The sequence below is a fragment of the Heterodontus francisci genome, unplaced genomic scaffold (genome assembly GCF_036365525.1).
Source record: "Heterodontus francisci isolate sHetFra1 unplaced genomic scaffold, sHetFra1.hap1 HAP1_SCAFFOLD_435, whole genome shotgun sequence".
NCBI classification, from domain to species: domain Eukaryota; kingdom Metazoa; phylum Chordata; class Chondrichthyes; order Heterodontiformes; family Heterodontidae; genus Heterodontus; species Heterodontus francisci.
Window position 1 is genome coordinate 806,233 of NW_027140870.1, and position 24,649 is coordinate 830,881.

Below are 24,649 nucleotides of genomic sequence, written 5' to 3' on the forward strand. Positions count from 1 at the left end.
GGATGTTGCCTGGTATGGAGGGAATGTCTTACGAGGAAAGGCTGAGGGACTTGAGGTTGTTTTCGTTGGAGAGAAGGAGGAGGAGAGGTGACTTAATAGAGACATATAAGATAAGGTGGATAGTGAGAGTCTTTTTCCTCCGATGGTGATGGCAAACACGAGGGGACATAGCTCTAAATTGAGGGGTGATAGATATAGGACAGATGTTAGAGGTAGTTTCTTTACTCAGAGAGTAGTAGGGGCATGCAACGCCCTGCCTGCAACAGTCGTTGACTCGCCAACTTTAAGGGCATTTAAGTGGTCATTGGATAGACATATGGATGAAAGTGGAATAGTGTAGGTCAGATGGTTTCACAGGTCGGTGCAACATCGAGGGCCGAAGGGCCTGTACTGCGCTGTAATGTTCTAATTCTAAAACAAAGAGCATGACCACCCCCCATCACCCACCACACTTTTTGTGTTTAGTTAATTTTTCTTTATTTTTCTTGTTTCCTTCTTTATTTGGTTATTTATTTTAGATTTTTCAGTTTCTTTCCTGTGCTTACCTACTTTTTAGCTTTTTAAATGTCTGTGCTTTCATTACTTTCTGCTTTGCAGTCAATTCTCTGTCCTCATGCTTTGACTTTCGTTATCATGGCGTTTGCCTTTGTTCCATGACAATATCGTCAGTTATTCTCTGACCCTGTCATATCAGCACCTTCTCCTTTGTTATCTCTTGCCCTACCCCCTCTTTACTTGCTTGAAACCTCTAACATTTCTAATATCTGCCAGTTCTGAAGAAGTGTCACTGTCCTGAAACGTAAACTCTTCTTTTCTCTCCACAGATGCTGTCAGACCTGCTGAGTATTTGCAGCATTTCTTGTTATTATTTAAGATTTCCATCATCTGCAGTATTTTGCTTTTATTTTAGTGTTTAATTCACTGCCACATCTCTTCCAGGAATGCCGACCTTGAAGAAGTTCTGCTCTTCTCTCCAACGGGATTTTCGTTTGTCTCTTTTACCTTGTTCACCTTCATTGCTTTCTATTTCCGTCCTGCTGTTGATAAAGTGTCTGCCAAAACATGTTTCACAGCCACATCTCCTTCCTCAGTGCCTGTCTCCGGCTCCGACTTCTTCCACGTGGATTACAACTGAGGTTTCATCCTTCGATTTCTGAATCCACCAGCATCTCTGGGAAATACAACATTCCTCGGACAGCTATCCTTGCCGCCACCTGAGATCCACACTCACTGCCGTGCACCATCACATGGACACACTGGACCTCTCTCTCCAGAAGCACCGCCTCACCTTATCTCAAAGCTGTTCTACTCCACAGTTGCATTTCATCCTTCGTCTTATCCAATGCCTTAACAAAAATAATTTCTTCTTCCTTTCATGTGCTAAGAAATGCAAGTTACAGCAGCTGATGGGGACTAATGTCCCTGCAGATCCTCCTTTCCTTTCACTTCTCTCTGACCCTTTCAGTGCAGCAGCTTTTTCGGGAGCAGCGTGTGAGCGAGTGAGCAGCTGGGAAAGTCCGTTTGAAAGTAAATGTAATTTCCTTTTGTTTTTCGGCGGAGGCCAGGGGGCGGCTGGGTAAGTAAAACACTATATATTTGGGCGGTTTCTGAACCCGAGACACCACACTTGTAGTGTCTCCCACCCGCCCTCCTCCTCTAACCAAAAAAAAGGGACTCGGTGGGGTGTTTATAAGGTAAGGCTTTTTCGATTTCTCTGGTTTTATTGTGATTGGTAAAAACTTTTCGTTCCCTTTTCATTTAACTAAGTTTAAACTTAAGATTAAAAATGGCAGGAGATCTCAGACCCGTATCATGCTCCTCTTGCTCAATGTGGGAGCTCAGGGACATGGCTGATGACCCTGACTCCTTCACGTGCAGGACGTGTGTCCAGCTGCAGCTCTTGTTAGACCGCATGACGGCTCTCGAGCTGCGGATGGACTCACTTTGGAGCATGCGCGATGCTGAGGAGGTCGTGGATAGCACGTTTAGTGAATTGGTCACATCGCAGATTAGGATTGCTGAGGGAGAAAGGGAATGGGTGACCAAAAGGCAGAGAAAGAGCAGGAAGGCAGCGCAGGAGTCCCCTGCGGTCATCTCCCTCCAAAACAAGTATACCGTTTTGGATACTGTTGAGGGAGATGGCTCACCAGGGGAAGGCAGCAGTAGCCAGGTCCATGGCACCGTGGCTGGCTCTGCTGTTCCGAAGGGCGGGAAAAAGAGTGGAAGGGCTATCGTCGTAGGGGATTCGATTGTAAGGGGAGTAGATAGGCGGTTCTGTGGTCGAAAACGAGGCTCCCGAATGGTATGTTGCCTCCCAGGTGCACGGGTCAGGGACGTCTCAGATCGGCTGCAGAACATTCTAAAGGGGGAGGGTGAACAGCCAGTTGTCATTGTGCACATAGGCACTAATGATATAGGTAAAAAACGGGATGAGGTCCTACATGCAGAGTTTAGGGAGTTAGGAGCCAAGTTAAAAAGTAGGACCTCAAAGGTAGTAATCTCAGGAATACTACCAGTGCCACGTGATAGTCAGAGTAAAAATGAAAGAATAGTCAGGATGAATGCGTGGCTTGAGAGATGGTGCAGGAAGGAGGGGTTCAGATTTTTGGGACATTGGGACCGGTTCTGGGGGAGGTGGGACTATTACAAATTGGACGGTCTGCACCTGGGCCGGACTGGAACCAATGTCCTTGGAGGTGCTTTTGCTAACGCTGTTGGGGAGGGATTAAACTAATGTGGCAGGGGGATGGGAACCAATTGAGGTCAGTTGACAGTAAGGAGGTAGTAACAAAAGCCTGTAAGGAACTAGATAATGAAGTCAGTGTGACTAAGGGGAAGAGCAGGCAAGGAGCAGATGATGAATATAAAGGGACTGGTGGTCTGAGGTGCATTTGTTTTAATGCAAGAAGTGTAGTAGGTAAGGCAGATGAACTTAGGGCTTGGATTAGTACCTGGGAGTATGATGTTATTGCTATTACTGAGACTTGGTTGAGGGAAGGGCATGATTGGCAACTAAATATCCCAGGATATCGATGCTTCAGGCGGGATAGAGAGGGAGGTAAAAGGGGTGGAGGAGTTGCATTACTGGTCAAAGAGGATATCACAGCTGTGCTGAAGGAGGGCACTATGGAGGACTCGAGCAGTGAGGCAATATGGACAGAACTCAGAAATAGGAAGGGTGCGGTAACAATGTTGGGGCTGTACTACAGGCCTCCCAACAGCGAGCGTGAGATAGAGGTACAAATATGTAAACAGATTATGGAAAGATGTAGGAGCAACAGGGTGGTGGTGATAGGAGATTTTAATTTTCCCAACATTGACTGGGATTCGCTTAGTGTTAGAGGTCCAGATGGAGCAGAATTTGTAAGGAGCATCCAGGAGGGTTTTCTAGAGCAGTATGTAAATAGTCCAACTCGGGAATGGGCCATACTGGACCTGGTGTTGGGGAATGAGTCCGGCCAGGTTGTTGAAGTTTCAGAAGTGGACTACTTTGGGAATAGTGATCACAATTCCGTAAGCTTTAACATACTCATGGACAAAGACGAGAGTGGTCCAAAAGGGAGAGTGCTAAATTGGGGGAAGGCCAACTACACCAAAATTCGGCAGGAGCTGGGAAATGTAGATTGGGAGCAGCTGTTTGAAGGTAAATCCACATGTGATATGTGGGAGGCTTTTAAAGAGAGGTTGATTAGCGTGCAGGAGAGACATGTTCCTGTGAAAATGAGGGATAGAAATGGCAAGATTAGGGAACCATGGATGACAGGTGAAATTGTGAGACTAGCTAAGAGGAAAAAGGAAGCATACATAAGGTCTAGGCGGCTGATGAAAGACGAAGCTTTGAAAGAATATCGGGAATGTAGGACCAATCTGAAACGAGGAATTAAGAGGGCTAAAAGGGGTCATGAAATATCTTTAGCAAACAGGGTTAAGGAAAATCCCAAAGCCTTTTATTCATATATAAGGAGAAAGAGGGTAACTAGAGAAAGGATTGGCCCACTAAAGGACAAAGGAGGAATGTTATGCTTGGACTCAGAGAAAATGGGTGAGATTCTAAACGAGTACTTTGCATCGGTATTCACCGAGGAGAGGGACATGACGGATGTTGAGGTTAGGAACAGATGTTTGATTACTCTAGGTCAAGTCGGCATAAGGAGGGAGGAAGTGTTGGGTATTCTAAAGGGCATTAAGGTGGACAAGTCCCCAGGTCCGGATGGGATCTATCCCAGGTTACTGAGGGAAGCGAGAGAGGAAATAGCTGGGGCCTTAACAGATATCTTTGCAGCATCCTTAAACACGGGTGAGGTCCCGGAGGACTGGAGAATTGCTAATGTTGTCCCCTTGTTTAAGAAGGGTAGCAGGGATAATCCAGGTAATTATAGACCGGTGAGCCTGACGTCAGTGGTAGGGAAGCTGCTGGAGAAGATACTGAGGGATAGGATCTATTCCCATTTGGAAGAAAATGGGCTCATCAGTGATAGGCAACATGGTTTTGTGCAGGGAAGGTCATGTCTTACCAACTTAATAGAATTCTTTGAGGAAGTGACAAAGTTGATTGATGAGGGAAGGGCTGTCGATGTCATATACATGGACTTCAGTAAGGCGTTTGATAAGGTTCCCCATGGCAGGCTGATGGAGAAAGTGAAGGCGCTTGGGGTCCAAGGTGTACTAGCTAGATGGATAAAGAACTGGCTGGGCAACAGGAGACAGAGAGTAGCAGTAGAAGGGAGTTTCTCAAAATGGAGACGTGTGACCAGTGGTGTTCCACAGGGATCCGTGCTGGGACCACTGTTGTTTGTGATATACATTAATGATTTGGAGGAAAGTATAGGTGGACTGATTAGCAAATTTGCAGACGACACTAAGATTGGTGGAGTAGCAGATAGTGAAGGGGACTGTCAGAGAATACAGCAGAATATAGATAGACTGGAGAGTTGGGCAGAGAAATGGCAGATGGAGTTCAATCAGGGCAAATGCGAGGTGATGCATTTTGGAAGATCCAATTCAAGAGTGAACTATACTGTAAATGGAAAAGTCCTGGGGAAAATTGATGTCCAGAGAGATTTGGGTGTTCAGGTCCACTGTTCCCTGAAGGTGGCAACGCAGGTAAATAGAGTGGTCAAGAAGGCATACGGCATGCTTTCCTTCATCGGACGGGGCATTGAGTACAAGAGTTGGCAGGTCATGTTACAGTTGTATAGGACTTTGGTTCGGCCACATTTGGAATACTGCGTACAGTTCTGGTCGCCACATTATCAAAAGGATGTGGATGCTTTGGAGAGGGTGCAGAGGAGGTTCACCAGGATGTTGCCTGGTATGGAGGGCGCTAGCTATGAAGAGAGTTTGAGCAGATCAGGATTATTTTCATTAGAAAGACGGAGGTTGAGGGGGGACCTGATTGAGGTGTACAAAATCATGAGAGGTATAGACAGGGTGGATAGCAAGAGGCTTTTTCCCAGAGTGGGGGTTTCAATTACTAGAGGACACGAGTTCAAAGTGAAAGGGGAAAAGTTTAGGGGGGATATGCGTGGAAAGTTCTTTACGCAGAGGGTGGTGGGCACCTGGAACGCATTGCCAGCGGAGGTGGTAGATGCGGGCACGATGGAGTCTTTTAAGATGTATCTAGACAGATACATGAATGGGCAGGAAGAAAAGAGATACAGAACCTTAGAAAATAGGCGACATGTTTAGAGAGAGGATCTGGATCGGCGCAGGCTTGGAGGGCCGAAGGGCCTGTTCCTGTGCTGTAATTATCTTTGTTCTTTGTTCTTTGTTGACCCCACTCCTTCTGATCTGACCCCTTGCCATGTATTCACTATACCCTCTGACCTTCCCTTCTCTTTTGCTGAACTTTCAGCACTCAGCAAAGGACTCAGTTTCATCACCTTACGCCCCCACCTCAATGAATTCCATGCTTCACTTGACATTGAGTTCTTCTTCCACTGCCTTCACCTCCGTGCTCACTTCTTTGACCAGGAATCCTCCCTCCTAAGAGCAGACCCATTTACCCGCCTTCAGCATGCTCCTTCGACCTGGACCCTTCCCTCTGGCCTCTTACCTGCTCTTTATATTTCATTGAAAACTGTCAGCGAGACATCGTAATCTTAATTTCTCTGCCTCCCTCACTCATTCTAACCTGCTCCTGCTCTGAATTTGCTGCTCTTCGTTCACTCAGGTCTAACCCCGACATTGTCACCAAACCTGCAGATAAGTGTGGAGCTGTTCTTATCCAGTGTACCGACCTCTACCTTGCAGAGACTCAGCGCCAACTTTCAGACACTTCTTCCTACTTCCCCCGGACCATGACCCCACCACGGAATATCAAGCTACTATCCACAGGACTGTCACTGACCTCATCTCCGCTGGAAATCTTCCCTCTACAGCCTCCAACATGGACATGTTTAATATAGAGTGTAAAACATGCCAGCAAATTGTTAAACAACATGCAGTCACTATTACACAGCATATAATCTGGTTAATTCTCAAATGGGCAAGACAACTAATATAGAGCCTAACTTGTTCCAGTTACTTGTTAGATTAAATGCCATCACTAATACACAGGCTATAATATTCGGAATAATTGTTAAATTAGGCATGATATCTCATATGGAGTGCAAAATATTCCAGTTAGTTGTTGGATTAGATGCTATCATTAATACACAGGGGATAATATTCTGATTAATTGTTCAAATAGGCACTAAAACTCATATAGGGTGTAAAATATTCCAGTTAATTGTTAGATTAGATGCCATCACTAATGCACAGGGTATAATATTCTGATTAATTGCTAAATTAGGCATTATAACTCATATAGAGTGTAAAATATTCCAGTTATTTGTTCGAATAGATGCCATCACTAATACACAGGATATAATATTCTAGTAAATTGTTAAATTGGCCAAGATAACTAATGGAGTGTAAAACCTTCCAGCTAGTTGTTGAATTCAATGGCATCCCAAATGCACATGGGGTGATATTCTGGATAAGTGTTAAATTATGCATGATAACTAATTTAGAGCGCAAAACGTCGCAGCTAATTGTTAAATTCGATGGTTACATTCGATGTCATCCCTGAGACAGAGGGTGACTATCCTTGTCACTTGCAAAATGAGGAAAGTTAACTGATAGAGAGAATGAATTGTTCCAGTTAATTGTTAGATTGGACGCCATCCCGAATACACAGGGTGTAATATTGTGGTCAACTGTTAAATTAGGCATGATTAACAAATATAAAGCGTAAAATGTTCCAGTTATCTGTTAAATTAGATATCATCCCGAACACACAAGTTGTAATATTCTGATTCATGGCTAAATTACACATGATGACGAGTGTAGAGTGCTTAAAATTCTAATATATTGTCAAGTTTAATGTCATTCCAAATACATAGGTGATGATATTCTTGTTAATTGTTAAATTATACATGACAACTAATAGAATGTGTAAAACGTTGCAGTTAATTGTTAAATTTGATGTCATCCCTGAGACACCGTAGAAAATATTCTGATTAATTTTTAAATTGGACAAGACAACTAATACAGAGTGTAAAACGTTCCAGTTAATTGTAAAATTGGATGTCATCAATAATACACAGGGAATAATATTCTGGTTAAGTGTTACATTAGGCATCATATCTAATACAGACTGTAAAACGTTCCAGTTAATTGTTAAATTGGATGTCATTAATAATACACAGGGGATAATATTCTGGTTAATTGTTCAATTTGGCACAATATCTAATGCAGAGTGTAAAATGTTCCAGTTAATTGTTAAATTAGATTTCATCCCCAATGCACAGGAAATAATCTGATTAACTGTTAAATTAGACATGATAACTAATATAGAGTGTTAAATGTTCCAGTTAATTGTTAAGTTGGATGTCATCAATAATACACAGGGGATAATATTCTGGTTAATTGTTCAATTTGGCGTAATATCTAATGCAGAGTGTAAAACGTTCCAGTTAATTGTTAAATTGGATGTCATTAATAATACACAGGGGATAATATTCTGGTTAATTGTTCAATTTGGCATAATATCTAATGCAGAGTGTAAAATATTCCAGTTAATTGTTAAATTAGATTTCATCCCCAATGCACAGGAAATAATCTGATTAACTGTTAAATTAGACATGATAACTAACATAGAGTGTTAAATGTTCCAGTTAATTGTTAAGTTGGATGTCATTAATAATACACAGGGGATAATATTCTGGTTAATTGTTAAATTTGGCACAATATCTAATGCAGAGTGTAAAATGTTCCAGTTAATTGTTAAATTAGATTTTTCCTCGGCCGATGAAGGCAAGCATGCCATGCACCGTCTTCACCATCCTGTCTACTAGTGTTGCCAGTTTCAGGAAACTATGTACTTGCACCCTAAGGTCTCTCTGCTCAAGAACACTCCCCAGGGCCCTGCCATTCACTGTATATGTCCTGTCCTGGTTTAACTTCTCAGAATGCATCATGGAGAGACGGAGAGATACGTGGAGAGAGACACAGAAAGAGATAAAGAGTGACACACAGACAGAGAGAGACATGGAGGGAGATAAAGAGGGAGAGAGAGACATGGAGAGCGAGAGAGAGGCAAACAGACAGACAGGCAGAGAGAATGTGAGACGCGGAGAGAGACAAAGAGAGAGACAGATCCAGAGATACAGAAAGTGGCAGACAGTCAGAAAGACATAGAAAGGCAGTAAGGGTGTGACAGAGGGAGTGAGAGCGGGAGGAGAGAGAAACAGAATGACTGAAAGAGAGAGACGAACAGGGTGAGTGACAGAGAGTGAGAGGAAATTGAACGAGACAGAGAGAATCAGAGAGAGCGTGGGTGGCAGAGAGAGAACGAGGGACAGTGGGACGTTGAGAAAGGTTGATAGAGAGACAGAGTATGAGCAGTGGAAAGAGAGAGAGAGAGAGATGGAGCAGGGTGCAAAACGATAGATGAAGAGAGGGATACGGAGCAGCATACAAAAAGATAGAGATGAAGAGATCTGTGGCATTTGTACTGATGCGTCATTGTCGCATCTACTCCAGGACGCTGATGGGATGCAAGTGTCCCCGTCCGTCATCTGGTTTACCCGTTAGTTTGGGTAACCTTCTCCTGAAAGAGGGATGTCAGTAACTGCGTGTCGGTGTGGCTGGGTAACGTACCTGCCTTGGTTGAATAGCTGTAGGTTTGCAGAGTTGTGTAGAGGTACGTGTGCTGCTGTCAGTATTGGAGTGTGTGTGTGCGTGACGTTTAGTATAAAGAAGTTAGGGGTGAGTCCTGAGTGTCAGGGAATTCTGTTGGCTGAGTAATGGGTGTGCCGTACATTGAGCAGTGTGAGAGCTGGGTGCTCTGCTGCCTCGGACGTGTGATGTGCAGATGAATTCCCTACCTTGACCACCCAACTGAGGTCAGGAAGGTTTTACCGGCACTGCTGCCATTGTCTGAAAACCACACTCTGGACATTGTCTGCCCTTGTCACTCTCTGTCATTCCATTGTAAGGTTCTGCCTCAAGGATTCCCGACTCCTATCAGATTCATGAAGCCTCCACAGGTCTCCAGTTGTGTCCCGAATGCCTGCAGGACTTTGTCACTGAACCCTGTTCCTGGTGAACAGGGACATCTCGCTTCAGACTGAGTCTTTCACAGTGATTATCCAGCAGCCTACAATTTATTGCTGCTAGGAATATATGGTTTGTTCAGGATGTCTGTCAGTCTTCTGCAGTGTGCAGTTACAGCGAGTAATGCAGCATCAGCACCGGGCCATGATACTGTCATAGAAATGAGGCGGGTGAGCAATATCCAACCTTACAGATGGAATGACCACCAGAAAGCCGGACAGACCAGCTTCCAGCCCACTGTGCTTTGTTTAATACAATCATTGGATGTGAGTGTTGCTGTCGAGACCAGTATTTATTGCCCAGCCCTAATAACCCCTGAGAAGGTTTTGGGGAGCCACCTTCTTGAATATAACTGAGTGGCTTGATCGGCCATTTCCGAGGGCAGTTAAGAGACTGACCTGGACACTTGCCCTGGTCTGGAGTCACATCTAGGCCAGACTGGGTAAGGACAGCAGATTTCCTTCCTGAAAGGACATTATGAAACAGCAGGGTTTTTTTTTGACAACAATCTAATAGTTTCATTATCGCTTTTAGTCAGATAAATATTTCATTCCAGATATATCTGATGAACTGAAATTAAAGTCCTCAACTATTGCGATGGAATTTGAATCTAAATCTGCAGATCTTGAGTCGAGATCAGTAAATTACTAATCCAGCATCATAACCCTATGATACCATTCACAAACAGACAAACAAAGACCTCAAGCTGTTGGAAACAGTGATAGACACTGAAGTTTTTATATACACAGAAAGCTGACAGACTAAGGGAGGCCTCACAGTGTTGGACACTGTGATATAAACTGAAGTGTTTCTAAACATAGACAGCTGACAGACCAGGGCAACATCACGGTGCTGAATTTTATGCAGATGGCCGGACACCTGGTGGAGTGATTAAAAGACAGAGGAATCGGCGCTTGGCCATTTGAAGGCCACCGTTGTGATTGTATCAAGCCAATTAAAAGCTTGGCGTCAGGATATGTGTCACTTTAAAGATGGGGATTAAGCTTCCAAGAGTTTCCGGCCAATCACAGGACTGCCATCTCTGTAGTTTTTGCAGCATTACTTGGAGCAATGGCCACTGCTAGTACTGCAAAGGCTTGGGCCTTGGACTCAACGCTGGACACTCGGACCTCAGGTGAGTGAGGCAGGATCACCGGGATCTGTCCAGAAACTCCCAGCAGTGGCTGCATGGTGGAGGGTGAACGTTTAGGGCAGGAAAAAGGGTGTTCAGCAAGGTGCATGATTTTCCAGTAAGCGTCCGCAATGGGCGACAGATTGCCAAGGGAGGAGGGGCCTCCATGCCTGCAGGGAGGGCGCCTCATTTTATTGGGTAACCTGAGCACATGGCAGAAGCACCCTGCCACCGATGGTTAAACCCCAGTGGCGCGGAAGAGGCCCATAAGCACCTGACAGTAGGCCACCTAAAGGCCTCTATTGGCCTTCCTCGGCCTATCCCGCCCCAGAAAATGACATTGCGAAGGGGAAGCGACAGGTGCTCCGCCCCCTGAATTCCGTCGGATTCCCACACCCGCCTTTGAACCCATCTCAGTGGGGCACATAAAATTCAGCACACAGTGTTGACACAATTAGAGAGAAGTGTGAATAAACACAGAGAGCTGTGAAACTAGGCTCTGAAGCACCGCTGGTTCCAGCGTTACAGAAATTCTGGATGACAGTGTGCTCGTGTGGGTTTGCGGGAAACATGCAGAGGGGGCACATCATGAGTTCAAACAGCCTCTAAAGCTGATTTTGATGCACAACTTGCCATTTTTGTCCTCACACGTCCAGCTAACGTTTCTCATTTAACTGAACCTGCGTTCATGTGCTCGAGGGATCCACCCAACATCCAGCTAATCAGCGTTAGTTAAAGGGAAAACCATCCAACTTCCAGGTGAGGTCCTCTTGATTTATTTTTCTGCTCACGAGTTAGTAGAAATTCTGTTTTGATTGTTGTTGGAGGAGTTTTACTAAAGATTTTGGATTTTGAAGGAAGTAGTGCTGGATCTTGAGGAGGAGGTGAGATGTTGAAAGGCCTGTCAGGAGCGAGACTGCTTCAGTAATGGGGGCTGCATCTGCAGCACCTCCTGGGGTGTAGCACGCTTTGAAAATGCTGCAGAGGCAGTAGCGAGGGGAAGCTGTTCACAGAGGGAGCAGAATGAAGAGAGAGAGGAGGAGTAGGAGGCAGGGAGTAGGCATCCAGACTCCTTCGCTCAGGACTAGCTGTCCGTGAGCAGATACTGTGACTCTGGTTCCGCAAAGATGTCAACTCAGCATCACAGTTGCTCCAATGATTGATGAGTTTGCTGTTAAGAGGGAGAGGGACTGGAGAAAGTTGCTGTCCTGTGTGGTTAATCTGCAGTCAGTCTCACAATCTGTGCTGCATGAGCTGATCCGTTTGGGAAGTCGTGAAACAATTTCCAGAAAAGGTCATTGAGGAATTCTATGTAGATCCTGGTGGCCTCCTTTTGATATTTTTCAATCAAAAAAGCAGCATTGTCAGATCCAGTAAGTAGGAAGAGTCACTGCGGTGTTAAACTGCAAACCCTGCTGACCTCCTCACTCTTTCCATCCAGGTACAACAACAAACTCACCAGGTTGGAATGGATACGCCAGAGTAAGGTGGATCTGGAACCTCCGATTCCACATTATTTCAAGATCCCCAACATGCTGAATGCCTCAGCTGCACTGAATCACATTCCACCTTGGAGAGAGGTTAAATGCTGACCAGAAGTTCCTCTACTAAGAGTTGGATGGTGTTTACCCTCAGATGTATTGAGTGCTTAGGTAGGCACGTCAGTATCTCAAATATTAGCACCTCATTCTGGTCCTGCATATTCCCCAACAAACTGAGACATCATCTTTCAAAATTTTGATGTGTTCCAATTTTAACATTGTACATGCCTCTGACACACAGAAACTGGGCAACTGGAGAGGCAGAGAGAAAACAGTTGAACAACGTGTTCGCCAGAGTGTCTGTGAGCTGCAGCTGTGAAAGCAGTGGAGATTTTAGCAGCTCTCCAAAGAAGGAAGGCACGGTGACTGTCTGGCATTCCTGCATGGTATAACCCCCCGCCCCTGACAGCTGTTTAACAATGTCCGTCAGAATAGGGCCAGCACATTTCCCCATTGTCCTGACCAGCAGGACAAACCCCCTTGTGGGACCTGCAGATATCCAGCATCAGTTCCCATTCTCCGCTTTCCACCATGTTATTAAGCGTGGCTTCATTATTTGTTTGAGTGAGCTGTTACTTTTGTGCATCTACACAGTTTACACTCACACTGAAACTTTCAGATGGTTGAACAGCAACTGTAAATTCTCACTGTTCTGATTGGCCAACCATTGAGCAGAGACATATTCACCCTCGAGCTTAGATGAATGAGGAAGGCACGAACCCACGGTGGGTAAAATGTAGTCACTGCCTTTTCTGACTTGGGGTGACTTGCCAGCTGCTGCAGCCCACATATTGTCGCCAAGGATTGAGAATTGAATCCTGTGTCACGTTCTCTTTGATGGGACAGGTTCCCTTGATCCCAAATGGTAATGTACAGCAGCTCTCCCATTGCACTCACAGCACATTCTGTGTCCTCGGCCAGGTATCTCCAGACAACAGTGACATACTTGCCCAAAGGGACTGGATAAGTGAGCAGACAGGACGCAACCGCTTCTGACTGTGTGAGCGCAATATTGAGATACTCTGCAGAACTGAAAGTGTCACCTACTTGTGAGGAACTGACTGCAATTGAACCCTCAGCATCTCAGGTATGTTTGAGACCTGGCCCCCAATTTCAACGGCACATCATTTAAAGATGGCTTGCAGAAGTGCACTGGTTGCATTGGAAGAGCTGGGCTTTTGGTCAGAAAGGCCTTTGAAGAACATGAAGAGCAAATTGTCAAGCTGGTCGCGTGGCTAACATTTGGAACTGATCGCTGTAATGTGGTAGCATTTTTCAAAAATTCTTAGGGATGTGTAGTTAGAGTCCTGGTGAATTTAGTGATATGTCTGGATGGGTCGTTGCAATACAAATGAAGTGATTAATATATCTCGGTGAGTAGTTACAATACAAACCAGGTGAGTGATACAACTGGATCAGCAGTTACATTACAGATGAATTCGATGATATATCTGGATTTGTCTTGACTGCAGATGTGAAGTCAGTGACATTTCCAAATGACGATCAAATTTTGCATTTTCTGCGACAAGCGATGACTTCTGTTGTTTCAGTTGCAGGGAAAGCTCTCAAATTACATCATCCTATTAGTGCCAGACAGTTGCACACAGCGGATACAGGCCTTATTCCTGCCCATGTTTATTGCACATCACAGTTTATTTAAAGATCTATATTTGGGAATGACAATTAGGACAATTCAATTCTACCAAAGATCAGTCTCTGAACACTGCAACTTTCCTGTACCAAATTGGTCATTAGTTTGTGCACTACCAGACAGTTTAATTTGTGAGCTTATTGAATTGCGGAGCGGGCTCTCAGGGCCATATCGTCTACTCCTGCTACATTGTTGTTTATTTCTCATAATTCTTAAGTCCAGCTGACCTGCTCCATAGTTCAGGGACAATATCTGAGTGTAAATATATCCAACACGAATTGCATTGACATTTGCTGAAGTAACAATTTACGACTGCAATTATATGAAACCTGCAGCTGAAAGCTGCTCTCCTTTGCCACCAGTGCTATCAGACTGCAGATCTTAGATTAATTGCTTTTCCGAAAATTTAGTGAAATAACATTGACGAGTTCAATTCAACGACATGAAATATCTGACAACTTATATGTACATATATTTCCATTTTATATAAAACTGGCCAGAGTAAAATGAGTTAATTCCAGTTATTAAATGACTGCAACTAATGCCATTCTCTCTGTGAACTAATTGTTTCTGCTTGTTCTTAGTTCCAATCAGCTGAGAACACCATGCACACACGATTCATTCAAATATTTAATTTCATGGAATATCTTTTAATTATTTTGCAAGTATCTACTCACGACAAAAATTCAATTCACATCATTAAATGATCGAACACTCTGTACAAAGCTATGAGATTTTCATCACACACATAAGACCATAAGAAATAGAAGCAGGAATAGGCCATCCAGTGAAGGTTACATGTGGGAATCAGCTACACTGATCTAGATTAGAAATGCAGAATATCAGGTGGAACGTTGTTAGTTAAATTCTAGGGCTGAGAAAGTACCATAACAGATTTTCACCATTGCAATTTGCACCTTTCATGGATTCACATTTTAAGCGTCTTTCTATACTGAATCATTGTGCAAATGCCCGGTTTCCTAATAATGGAGAAATCATGCATCATGGTGGTTATTAAGGTGGGAGGCGGAGGGAGATTTCTGTGAAAGATTTGCCGACATTTCTGAAAATCTGGTTCATACTTCTTTTTTACTCTGTCCAACACGACCCCTTTGAAGTGCCCCCCACCACCCATTCTGTAACAGTGAGCCTGAATGTCAGTGTTAAACAAGACAGGTTACAGTCCCAGCCATGGTTATATTTCTTCCTTCCTCCAGTCAGGGAATATAATGACTGAATTAATAAGGTTTGAATTGTTGAATTGAACTGACATTTAGTTTGGGGATTTGTTAAAACATGTTCTGTGATCTAAGAAATGCTAATGAGAGAATTTTGTAATTCTGTTTTTCTTAACTTGCTGGAATGAATAAGAAGCAGAGATATCTTGGTTCCAGGCTGAGTAACATTAAGTCCAGTCACTGAGCAGCAGCATTAACCATTCACTCTCGAATATTCTTCATGCACCAATCTACTTCCAACCAGGTATGGGAGAGATGTAAATTGAAACTCCACAAACCAAAACAATGATAATTTTAACAAACATTAGGAATAACAGATGGCACAAATCGTTCGGTCTGACAAGAATGATGTAATTTGGAAACTGATTCATTTACAGATTTCAAATAATTTCCATGAGTCTATCCAATCCTTTCATTCAACACAATTACAAACCAATACTGAATGGACAGCTTAAGAGGATTGCATGGAAAGTGAACAATAAACCAGGCAAGGCACCATAAAAATATCAGACATGAGGAAAACACAAAATTATATTTATTTTATATTTCATAAGGATCATAAAAAAATTGAAGCAGGTCTAAGCAATTTGGAACCTCAAGACTGCTCCGCTATTCAATAAGGTCATGGCTGATCTGATTGTGGGTTTAAAACCACTTTACTGCCTGCCGCCATAATGCTTGACTCCCATGTAGACTAAATGTCTGTCCAACCCAGCTTTGAATATATTCAATGATACAGCCTTCACTTCTCTGTGGGGAAGAGAATTCCAAAGGTTAACAGCCTCTGAGATAAGAATTCCCTCATCTCTATCGTCAACGTGTTACTGACAGGTAGTTAATTGATTTCTTTTTTGAAACCTTTTTCTGCATTTTACCTGTCCATAAAGAGACTATGCTTGATTTTTTCCCTCCCTTAAACCCTGATGAGTAAACAACCTCAACAACAACTCAGTTGTTGAAGTTAAAACGAAGAAGCAAGGTTTATTAACGCTCATTCTTAATCTCGGGAAGAGGGATTAACTTCGCAACACACACTCGCACACATAGAAGGAAAGGTAGAAGGCATAAAAAGGCAGACCATTTACGAAATAGAAATTTAGCGGAAATAAAAGCTAACATGGATTTCAATTAAAACTAGCGTCCTTTTAATTATTACAAATTCCAAACAGGAGATCACTGACTGGAAATGCCGAGAGCGTTGGGAATACCTCTTCTCTTGCAATGTTCTCCTGCACTGTGGGATATAAATGAAGGCAGCTTAATTTCTGAAGTTAGCTTTTTTCGTTGCGAGGGGAAACTGGTAAAAAACCGACGTTCCTGACGTTTCTTCTGCTTGCAATTTCCTTGTGATTTTCTTGCTGGTTTTTCAGATTGTGGCTTTTTTTAAATTTTCCAGGTCGCAGGAAGCCAGATGACGCTCCCCAAAGTCATCACAGGCGCAAGGTCACCCTGATCAGCAACATGCCTCCATTCCAGCTGCTGCTGGTGAGGTCACACTGTGTAGCAGCACCTGTAAATGAATTATGAAGAGCACATAGCCACACTTTCGGTCTCATGGGTGAAGCTTATGTGTTTTCGTTAAATGATTAAAAGCTCAAATCATTAGGCTTATTTGTCCATAGGTTCTGTGCCATGCAGGTTTAATTGTGAGCTGCCAACAACCTCTCCCCACTCAGCGCTGAACCAAAATGTCTGCAGCCCTGATTAACATGCCAATGTGATGAGAACCCTCGTTAAGATATGATCTACTCTGGTCACGAGCTGTATTGCAGCTGCTTGCCAGGGACCACTAATGGATAAGGACATAACATTGTTAAGGCATTGCAATGTTGCTATTATTTCATTCGGAGAATGGATAGCAAGATTGCGGTAAATGAGTAATTATGACCTTGTCCCTTGCCTCCATTGTAAATTGCTCAACCGATCTGGATACCTGCATTGGCGGCTGAGGATGTGCGAAGATTGTCGGGGGGAGCTTCTGATGGTCCTCAAAGCCCAATCTTGATGATGGCCCACCCTCTGTTCAAGCGGTGTGAGCAAATCAGTGAGCCCCATAGACAAGAAGCTCTGCAGCAACACAGCAAGGCTACTTCGACAGCCACTTCCAAACCCTTGGCCTCCACCACCTAAAAGGATAAGGGCAGCAGATGCATGGGAACATCAATACCTGCAAGGTCCCCTCCTAGCCATGTACCATTCTGACTTGGAACTATATCGCTGTTCTTCACTGTTGATACATCAAAGTCCTGGAACTTCCTTCCTAACAGCACTGTGGGTGTATGTACATCACATGTACTGCTGCAGTTCAAGAAGGCAGCTCAACACCACCTTCTCAATGGAAAGTAGGGATGCGCAGTAAATGCTGACCTGGTCATCAATTCCCACATCCCACGAATGAATAAAAAAAGACCCATTATACTGCAGTTGCCAATACTAACTTGAGCCCCCACCACACCAAACCCTCACTTAGACCACGAGCACAGCCCTGGAGGTCAGCCCCCTTGCAGAGCGCCGAACCCTGGAACCCACTGCAAAGCCCTAAGGACCACGGACCACTTTGCAGAGACCCCAGGACACTGGATCCAATTGCAGAGCCCCCGGGAGTCCGGAGCCCCGTGAAGAGCCCCCGACAGCCCAGACTCCCTTGCAGAGCTCCGAAGAGCACGGACCCCACTGTAGCCGCCCCAGGAGCCCGGTCCCCGGATCCCCTTAAGAGAGCTCCCGGGAGCGTGGAGCCCATTGCCGAGCCCCCGAGAGACCAAACCACCTTGCAGAGAAACTGGGAGACTTGTCCCTATTGCAGAGCAGCTGTGACGCCAGACCCCACTGCCGACCCCCGGGGACACTGGACCACACTGCAGAGCCCGAGGGACACTGGACCCAACTGCAGAGCCCCCGGGGCACCGGACACCACTGCAGAGACCCCGGGACACCAGAACCCACTTCAGAGCCCCCGGGACACCGGACCCCACTGCAGAGCCCCCGGGGCACCGGTCCCCGCTGCAGAGCCCACGACAGCACAGATCTCATTGCATAACTCCCTGGACCCCGGACCACCTTGCAGAGCCCCCGAGTGCCCAGAACCCATTGCAGAGGCCCCGGGAGCCCGGAACCCGGACCTCCTAAGAGAGCCCCCGTTGGCCTGGAGCCCATTGCAATGCCTCCGGGTTCCTGGCCCCCCTTGCAGAGCCCCCGGGACACAGGACTCCTTGCAGAGCAGCAGTGACACCACACCTCATTACAGAGCCCCCAGGACACTGGACCACATTGCAGAACCCCCGTGTGCCCGGACCCTGTTGCAGAGCCCCCGGGACCCCGGACTCTCTTGTGGATGCCCTGTCACTATAATGAGAGCTGATTTGCAACTGTGGCAGGACGGAACTTGATTGGAGGGATTCTAATATGGGTATCTGGGATCAACAGGCACGGAACTGTATGTTAGCAATACCTGCAGTACTTTAGAGAGGAACGAATATATTGGAGATTCCATGGACAGGGGGATCAACATTTGTTTCATTCAAGGGACGTGTGATGACAGCTGATTTTAACGGAGAGACTTACCGAAGCTGAGCAAAGAGAACTGTTATCAGCTAAAGTATGGACCAATGAGGGAGTCGTCCTCCTCCATCCGAGCAGCCACCAAGCTGAGGCATTGGGGCTGTCGGTTCCTGTACATTTCAACGACTGGAAGTACTGGGACCTGCCTCTGGGCTTCTATCAACTGTTTAGTTTATTAATTAATGCAATAATTGATGTAATCGGATATTTCACTGTGTTCTTGACCTGCTCTCTGAACTTGGACTGTGTCGCTCCATAAATAAATGTGTTTATGCAGCAACTTAGAATCTGCAGCATCAAACCGAATTGTCCAAAGATATAGAAGGGGTCTGTATTATCCTCGAGATATGTCCCTGTAATGTTGCAAGTTGTGAAATATATAACATAAATCATCCACAGAAGTATGAAGCTGCCGGATATGGTAAAGAGTAAAATCACAGACTTCCTTCTGCTCTCCGTCTCTGGGTCACTGCGATTCTCTCCCTTGCATTGACCCCTCAGTTCTTTACGAACTCGACTGGCCACTAAAATGTGTCTGACTGTCAGAGTGTTGAGCAACAGAATTAAAACGAATGGGAGCAATGGGGTTAAAATCACATCAAACCAGTCAAATCCCAGCCATCTGGGCTCCGTATAATAGCTTGACTTCACATAACAACCCCATCGTACATTGTCTATTATCTCTACAGGTTCAAATATAAAGTAGAAAGGAATATTTTGTAAACAGAGCGGAATGCAGGTTGATGCTAGAACCACAGCCGCAGTTTTCTCGGTGCAATATTTTGTTTTCAGCTTCTGGCAACAAATGGCCACAAATCGATCGAAGGTGAAAGTGACGGTGAACCAGAAAGAACAGTCTCTGGCTTCACAACGGAGGGCAATGATAACACTACACACAGGGGTGATGTTCAGGAAAGATTCTGGGAAATAATAATAACTGATCCGCTGCAGTATGACATCAGTGATAATGACCAGCAGATCCGCTGTCACCATGGCCATCAGGTAGCGAGTGCTGCACGTGGAGAGTCCGCACTTTCCCCGTGATAGGATCAAAATCGCCAGTAAATTCACTGCATGAGAGAAGGGAAAAGAGAAATTACTCAACAAGCATTCAACGTGTCTGAGCTCGATTTCAAAACCAAGATTGGATGGGTTAGAGTAAGGTCACCATTTAAATCTTAAACATCTCAACCATGAACTCAAATACCTCCGACCTGCCCACTTCCGGGTTTAACAGAGGAGAGACAAGTGAAGAGCGCCAACCGCAGCCAGGAGGCCGTTCAGCATGTTAAATACTTTACTGAGGTTTCAAGCCTCGATTTCACCTGCTTTACAGGTTTACCATTGATGGGGCTGGTTTCTCCATCAGACGTTAAAGTCTGCACACAGACACCCGAATTGACAATCACCTCCTGACTCCCGGGATTGGAATCCCTTCATGATCTGGAATTAATTTAAACCCCAATCGACACCTCCACTATTGGGTCATGGATCTGATACACCAAGGATTGAACCAACCTCCACCCAGTCCGGGTACCTTAGCACCCCAGTGGCCTGGATTGGACTTTCCTGGGATTGGACGCTCCCAGTGCTCCCGGAGCACTCCTTCAGGATAGGGGAAAATTCAGGGGTTGTGGATTGGACAGCTGCCGATTGAACAACTGCCCATCGGGATCATGTTTAGGGCATACTTTGTCCTGCGGCCTGTTCTACTTTCCACGTCATGCGACTGGAAGCCAAGCTTGCCGATCAGGCTTATGTCCGAGTGGGAAACCCAAAGACACGCAATCAAACATCATAGCATATGAAAGTTTTGCCTCACTCCCTCCCACCTGCCAACATATCTGCCGCTGTGCATATCCAGGTCTAAGTATTTGAGCAACACTAAAGCCTGCTTAAAATCTGATAAAAAGCAGTGATTAGGCAGCATCTGTGGTGAGAGACACAAAGTTAACGGCCGGAATTTCACCAGGACATGGTGCCCTCGTCCACCGGCTGGAAAACCTCCACTGAGCCCCGGAAGCCATGACTCTATCATTTGTGGCTCAGGCAAGTAATTGCCTGCAGTGGGGAGTTCTTCCCCTCGAAGAGAGGATGTCCCACTTCCAAGAGTTATGGCCAATCAGAGGGTTGCGGATGCCCATCATTGAATATATTTAAGGTTGGGACAGACAGATGTTTGGACCGTCGGTGAATCAAGGGATGTAGTGAGTGGATGGGAAATTGGGGTTGAAGCCTAAGATCCACAATGCTGATTGAAAGGCCCAATTAGAAATACATGGGTAAGATCTAATTACCATAGCGGCAACGTGGCTACAGGTTGACCAAGACTGAGAACTGAATATTCAAGGATATTCGACATTTAGGAAAGACAGGCAAAAAGGAAAATGAGGAGGTGTTCCACTTTTAGTAGGGGATGGGATCAGTACACCGGGAAGGAAGGATCACAGATCGGAAAAAAGCAAGATGTGGAATCCGTTTGGGTGGAGCTGAGAAACGGCAAGGGGCAGCAAACAATGGTAGGAGTTGTTTAGAGGCCACCAAACAGTAGTGGTAGTTTGGGGCATGGTATTAATCAGGAGATTACAGAAGCATGTGGCATGGTAATGCAGTAATCACGGGTGAATTCAATCTACAAAAAGACTGGGTAAACCTAATAAGCACGTATGCTGTGGAGGACGAGTGTCTGGAGTGTGTTGGGGGTGGGTTTCTCGAGTAATATATTGAGGAGCCAGTTAAAGAACAGGCAGTTTTGTATGTAGTATTAAGTAATGAGAAAAGGCTAATTTATATTATTTCAGTAAAGGAGTATTTAGGGATGAGTGATCATAATATGCTAGAATGTTTCGTTATGTTTGAAAGTGAGGCAGTTCAATCAGAAGCCAGGGAGTTAAATTTGAACAAAGGAAATTATGAAGCTATGAGGGGCGAATTGGCTGAGGTGGGTTGGAAAAATACAGTAAAAGGTCTGACACTACATCTGCAATGGATAGTCTTTAAAGAAATATTACCTACTTTACAGCAACTATACATTCCTTGAAGGCACAAAACCCCGAAAAAGTAAAGGCAGTCAACTGTGGATAAAAAATGAAATTAAGGATTTCAGAACATTAAAAGAAAAGGCCTATAAAGTTGCCAGAAATAGTGGCACACCTGAGGATTGGGAGGCTTTTTAGCATACAGCAAAGGAGGACAAATAAACTGACAAAGGAAGGGAGAATAGAACATGAAAGTAAACTAGCAAAAAAATATAAAACTGGACTGTAAAAGCTTCTGCAGGTACTTAAAAAGGAAACATTTGTAAAAGAAAAACGCGGGTCCATTACAGGCCGAGTCAGGAGAATTTATAAAGGGGAATAGAGAAATTGCAGAGCAGCTAATTGATTACTTTGAATCTGTCTTCACTGAGAAATCTACAAGAAATCTCCATGAATTAGAGATCCAATGGATTAGGAGGAATGAGGAATTTAAATTATTGGGGCTGCAGGTTGATAAGTCCATGGAACCTGATATTCTACCCCCAGCGCATTGAATGAGGTAGCGATGGAGATAGTGGAAGCATTGGTGATCACCTTCCAAAAATCTGTAGATTCTGGTGCGGTTCCTGCAGACGGGAAGGTAGAAAATGTCGCCCTTCTATTTAAGAAGGGAGAGAGAGATAAAACTGGGGACTACATACCTGTTATCCGTACATCTGTCGTTGGGAAAATGCTAGAATCTATTCCAAAATATGTGACAAATGGAATCTTGGATAATAATGATCTGATTGGGCATAGTCACCATGGAATGGGAAATCACGTTTGATGAACATGTTGGAGTTTTTTGAGGATGTGACTAGCAGAATTGATAAAGGGGAGTCAGTGGATGAGGTACACTTGGATTTTCAAAAGTATTTTGTTAAAGTCCCCCACAGAAGATTGGTTAGCAAAATTAAAGCAAATGGGATAGAAGGTGATATACAGGCATGGATTAAGGATTGGATAACAGGCAGAAAACATTGAATAGGAATAAATGGCTCATTCTCACAATCCCAGGCTGTGACTATTCAGTTACCGCAGGGTTCAATGCTTGGGCCCCAATTGTTCACAATATATATATCAGTGATTTGGATGTGGAGAGCAACTGTAATATTTAGAAGTTTGTGGATGATGCAAAACTGGGTTGGAATGTGCAAATAAAAGCAAATTACTGCAGATGCTGGAAACAAGAAATAAGAAATAGAACAAGAAATGATGGAAATACTCAGCAGATCGGGCAGCATCTGTGGAGAGAGAAGCAGAGTTAACATCTCAAGTCCATGATCTTTCATCAGAACTGATGATTGGGTTGTGCGATGTGAGGAAGATGCAAAGCGACTTCAAGGGGATTAGGACAGACTTAATGAGTGGACAAGAATGTGGCAGATGGAATACAATGTGGAAAAATGTGAGGCCATACATTTTGGAAGTAGGAATAGATGTGCAGAGTATTTCCTAAATGGTAAAACATTAGAAAGTGTAGACGTGCAAAGGGACCTGGGTGTCCTGTCAATAAGTCGCCGAAAGCTAACATGCAGGTGCTTTAGCAATCAGGAAGGCTATTGATATGTTCGCCCTTATCGCAAGAGGATTTGAGTACAGGAGAAATGAAGTCTTGCTTCAATTGTACAGAAGCTTGGTTAGATAGCACTTGGAGTACTGTGTGCAGCTTTGGTCCCCTTACTTTAGGAAGGATATTATTGCCATAGAGGGTGTGCAGTGAATGTTCACCAGACTTGCCCCCAGGATGGCGGGACTTTCGTATGAAGGAAGATTGGGAAAACTGGGTCTGAATTCTCTAGAGTTTCGAAGAATGAGAGGTGTGATCTCATTGAAACCTATAAGATACTTTATGGGATAAACTGGGTAGATGTCGGTAAGATGTTGCCAATGATTGGGGAGTTCAGAACTAGGGGACACAATTTCAAAATAAAGGGAAGGGGGTCTACTTAGAATAGAGATGAGCAGAATTTTATTACTCAGACGGTTGAGAATCTTTGGAATTCTCTACCCCAGAGGGCTGTAGAAGCTCGGTTATTGAGTATATTTAAAGCAGAGATTGACAGATTTCTAAACACACATGACATAAATGATATGAGGAGAGTGTGGGAAAAAGGCATTGAAGTGGGTGTTCAGCCATGATCATATTTAATGGTGGGACAGGCTCGATGGGCTGAATGGCCTTCCCCTGTTCCTATGATCATATTGAATCGTGGAGTAGGTTCGACGGGCCATATTAGTTTGAGGTGTCATATAATATAGGTCTACTCCTGCTCCTATTTCTTGTGTTATTGTGGAGCCAGCTCCATGCAGTGGAGTGATCTGTCACCCGAAAGAATGATTTCAAAGTCGAACCGACTTGTTCCACTCCAGTTAGGGGCCCACACTCAATACAATTATACAATTGTAGATACTCCATTTCCATATGGTTCCTGGAATCAGCTGTTTCTCTCCAATTAGTGTCCCACACTCAGTACAATTGACAAGTGACAGGTGCTCCCAGTAATACATGGTGACTGGGATCAGGCGTAGCACTCTGATTAGTGACCTACAATCAAGACAGTTCTACAGCAACATATACTGAGGTCTTATTCAACAGTACACAATATTCAAGTAAAGTCATATAAAAGGAGCTGTAGTAGGCCATTTAGCCCTTCGAGCCTGCACCACCATTAAATAAGATCATGACTGACCATTCAAACTCAGTACCATGTTCCCGCTTTCTCCCCGTATCACTTCATCCCTTTAGCCCAAAGAGCTATATCTAACTTAATAATACAGAAAGACTATGAGTTACAAACGGAGGTTTATTTTCTAGTCAGCAGATTTAATAAACAGCAGAAATAATTTAAGAGATTTGACTTGATAAAATGATATCACTGATCGGGTGTCTGGAGAGCAACAGGTGACAT

General features: G+C 44.4%; 1 protein-coding gene across 1 annotated transcript; it reads right to left on the bottom strand.

The window, feature by feature from the left end:
* Positions 1–18,879: 18,879 nt before the first annotated feature.
* On the bottom strand, positions 18,880–20,445 carry LOC137361297 (probable G-protein coupled receptor 139). The gene is made up of 3 exons (XM_068026183.1): positions 20,412–20,445; positions 20,239–20,325; positions 18,880–19,790 (listed from the first exon to the last, which is right to left on the bottom strand). Exons 1-3 carry the CDS (start codon positions 20,443–20,445, stop codon positions 18,880–18,882), a joined length of 1,032 nt encoding a protein of 343 aa, XP_067882284.1.
* Positions 20,446–24,649: the final 4,204 nt, after the last annotated feature.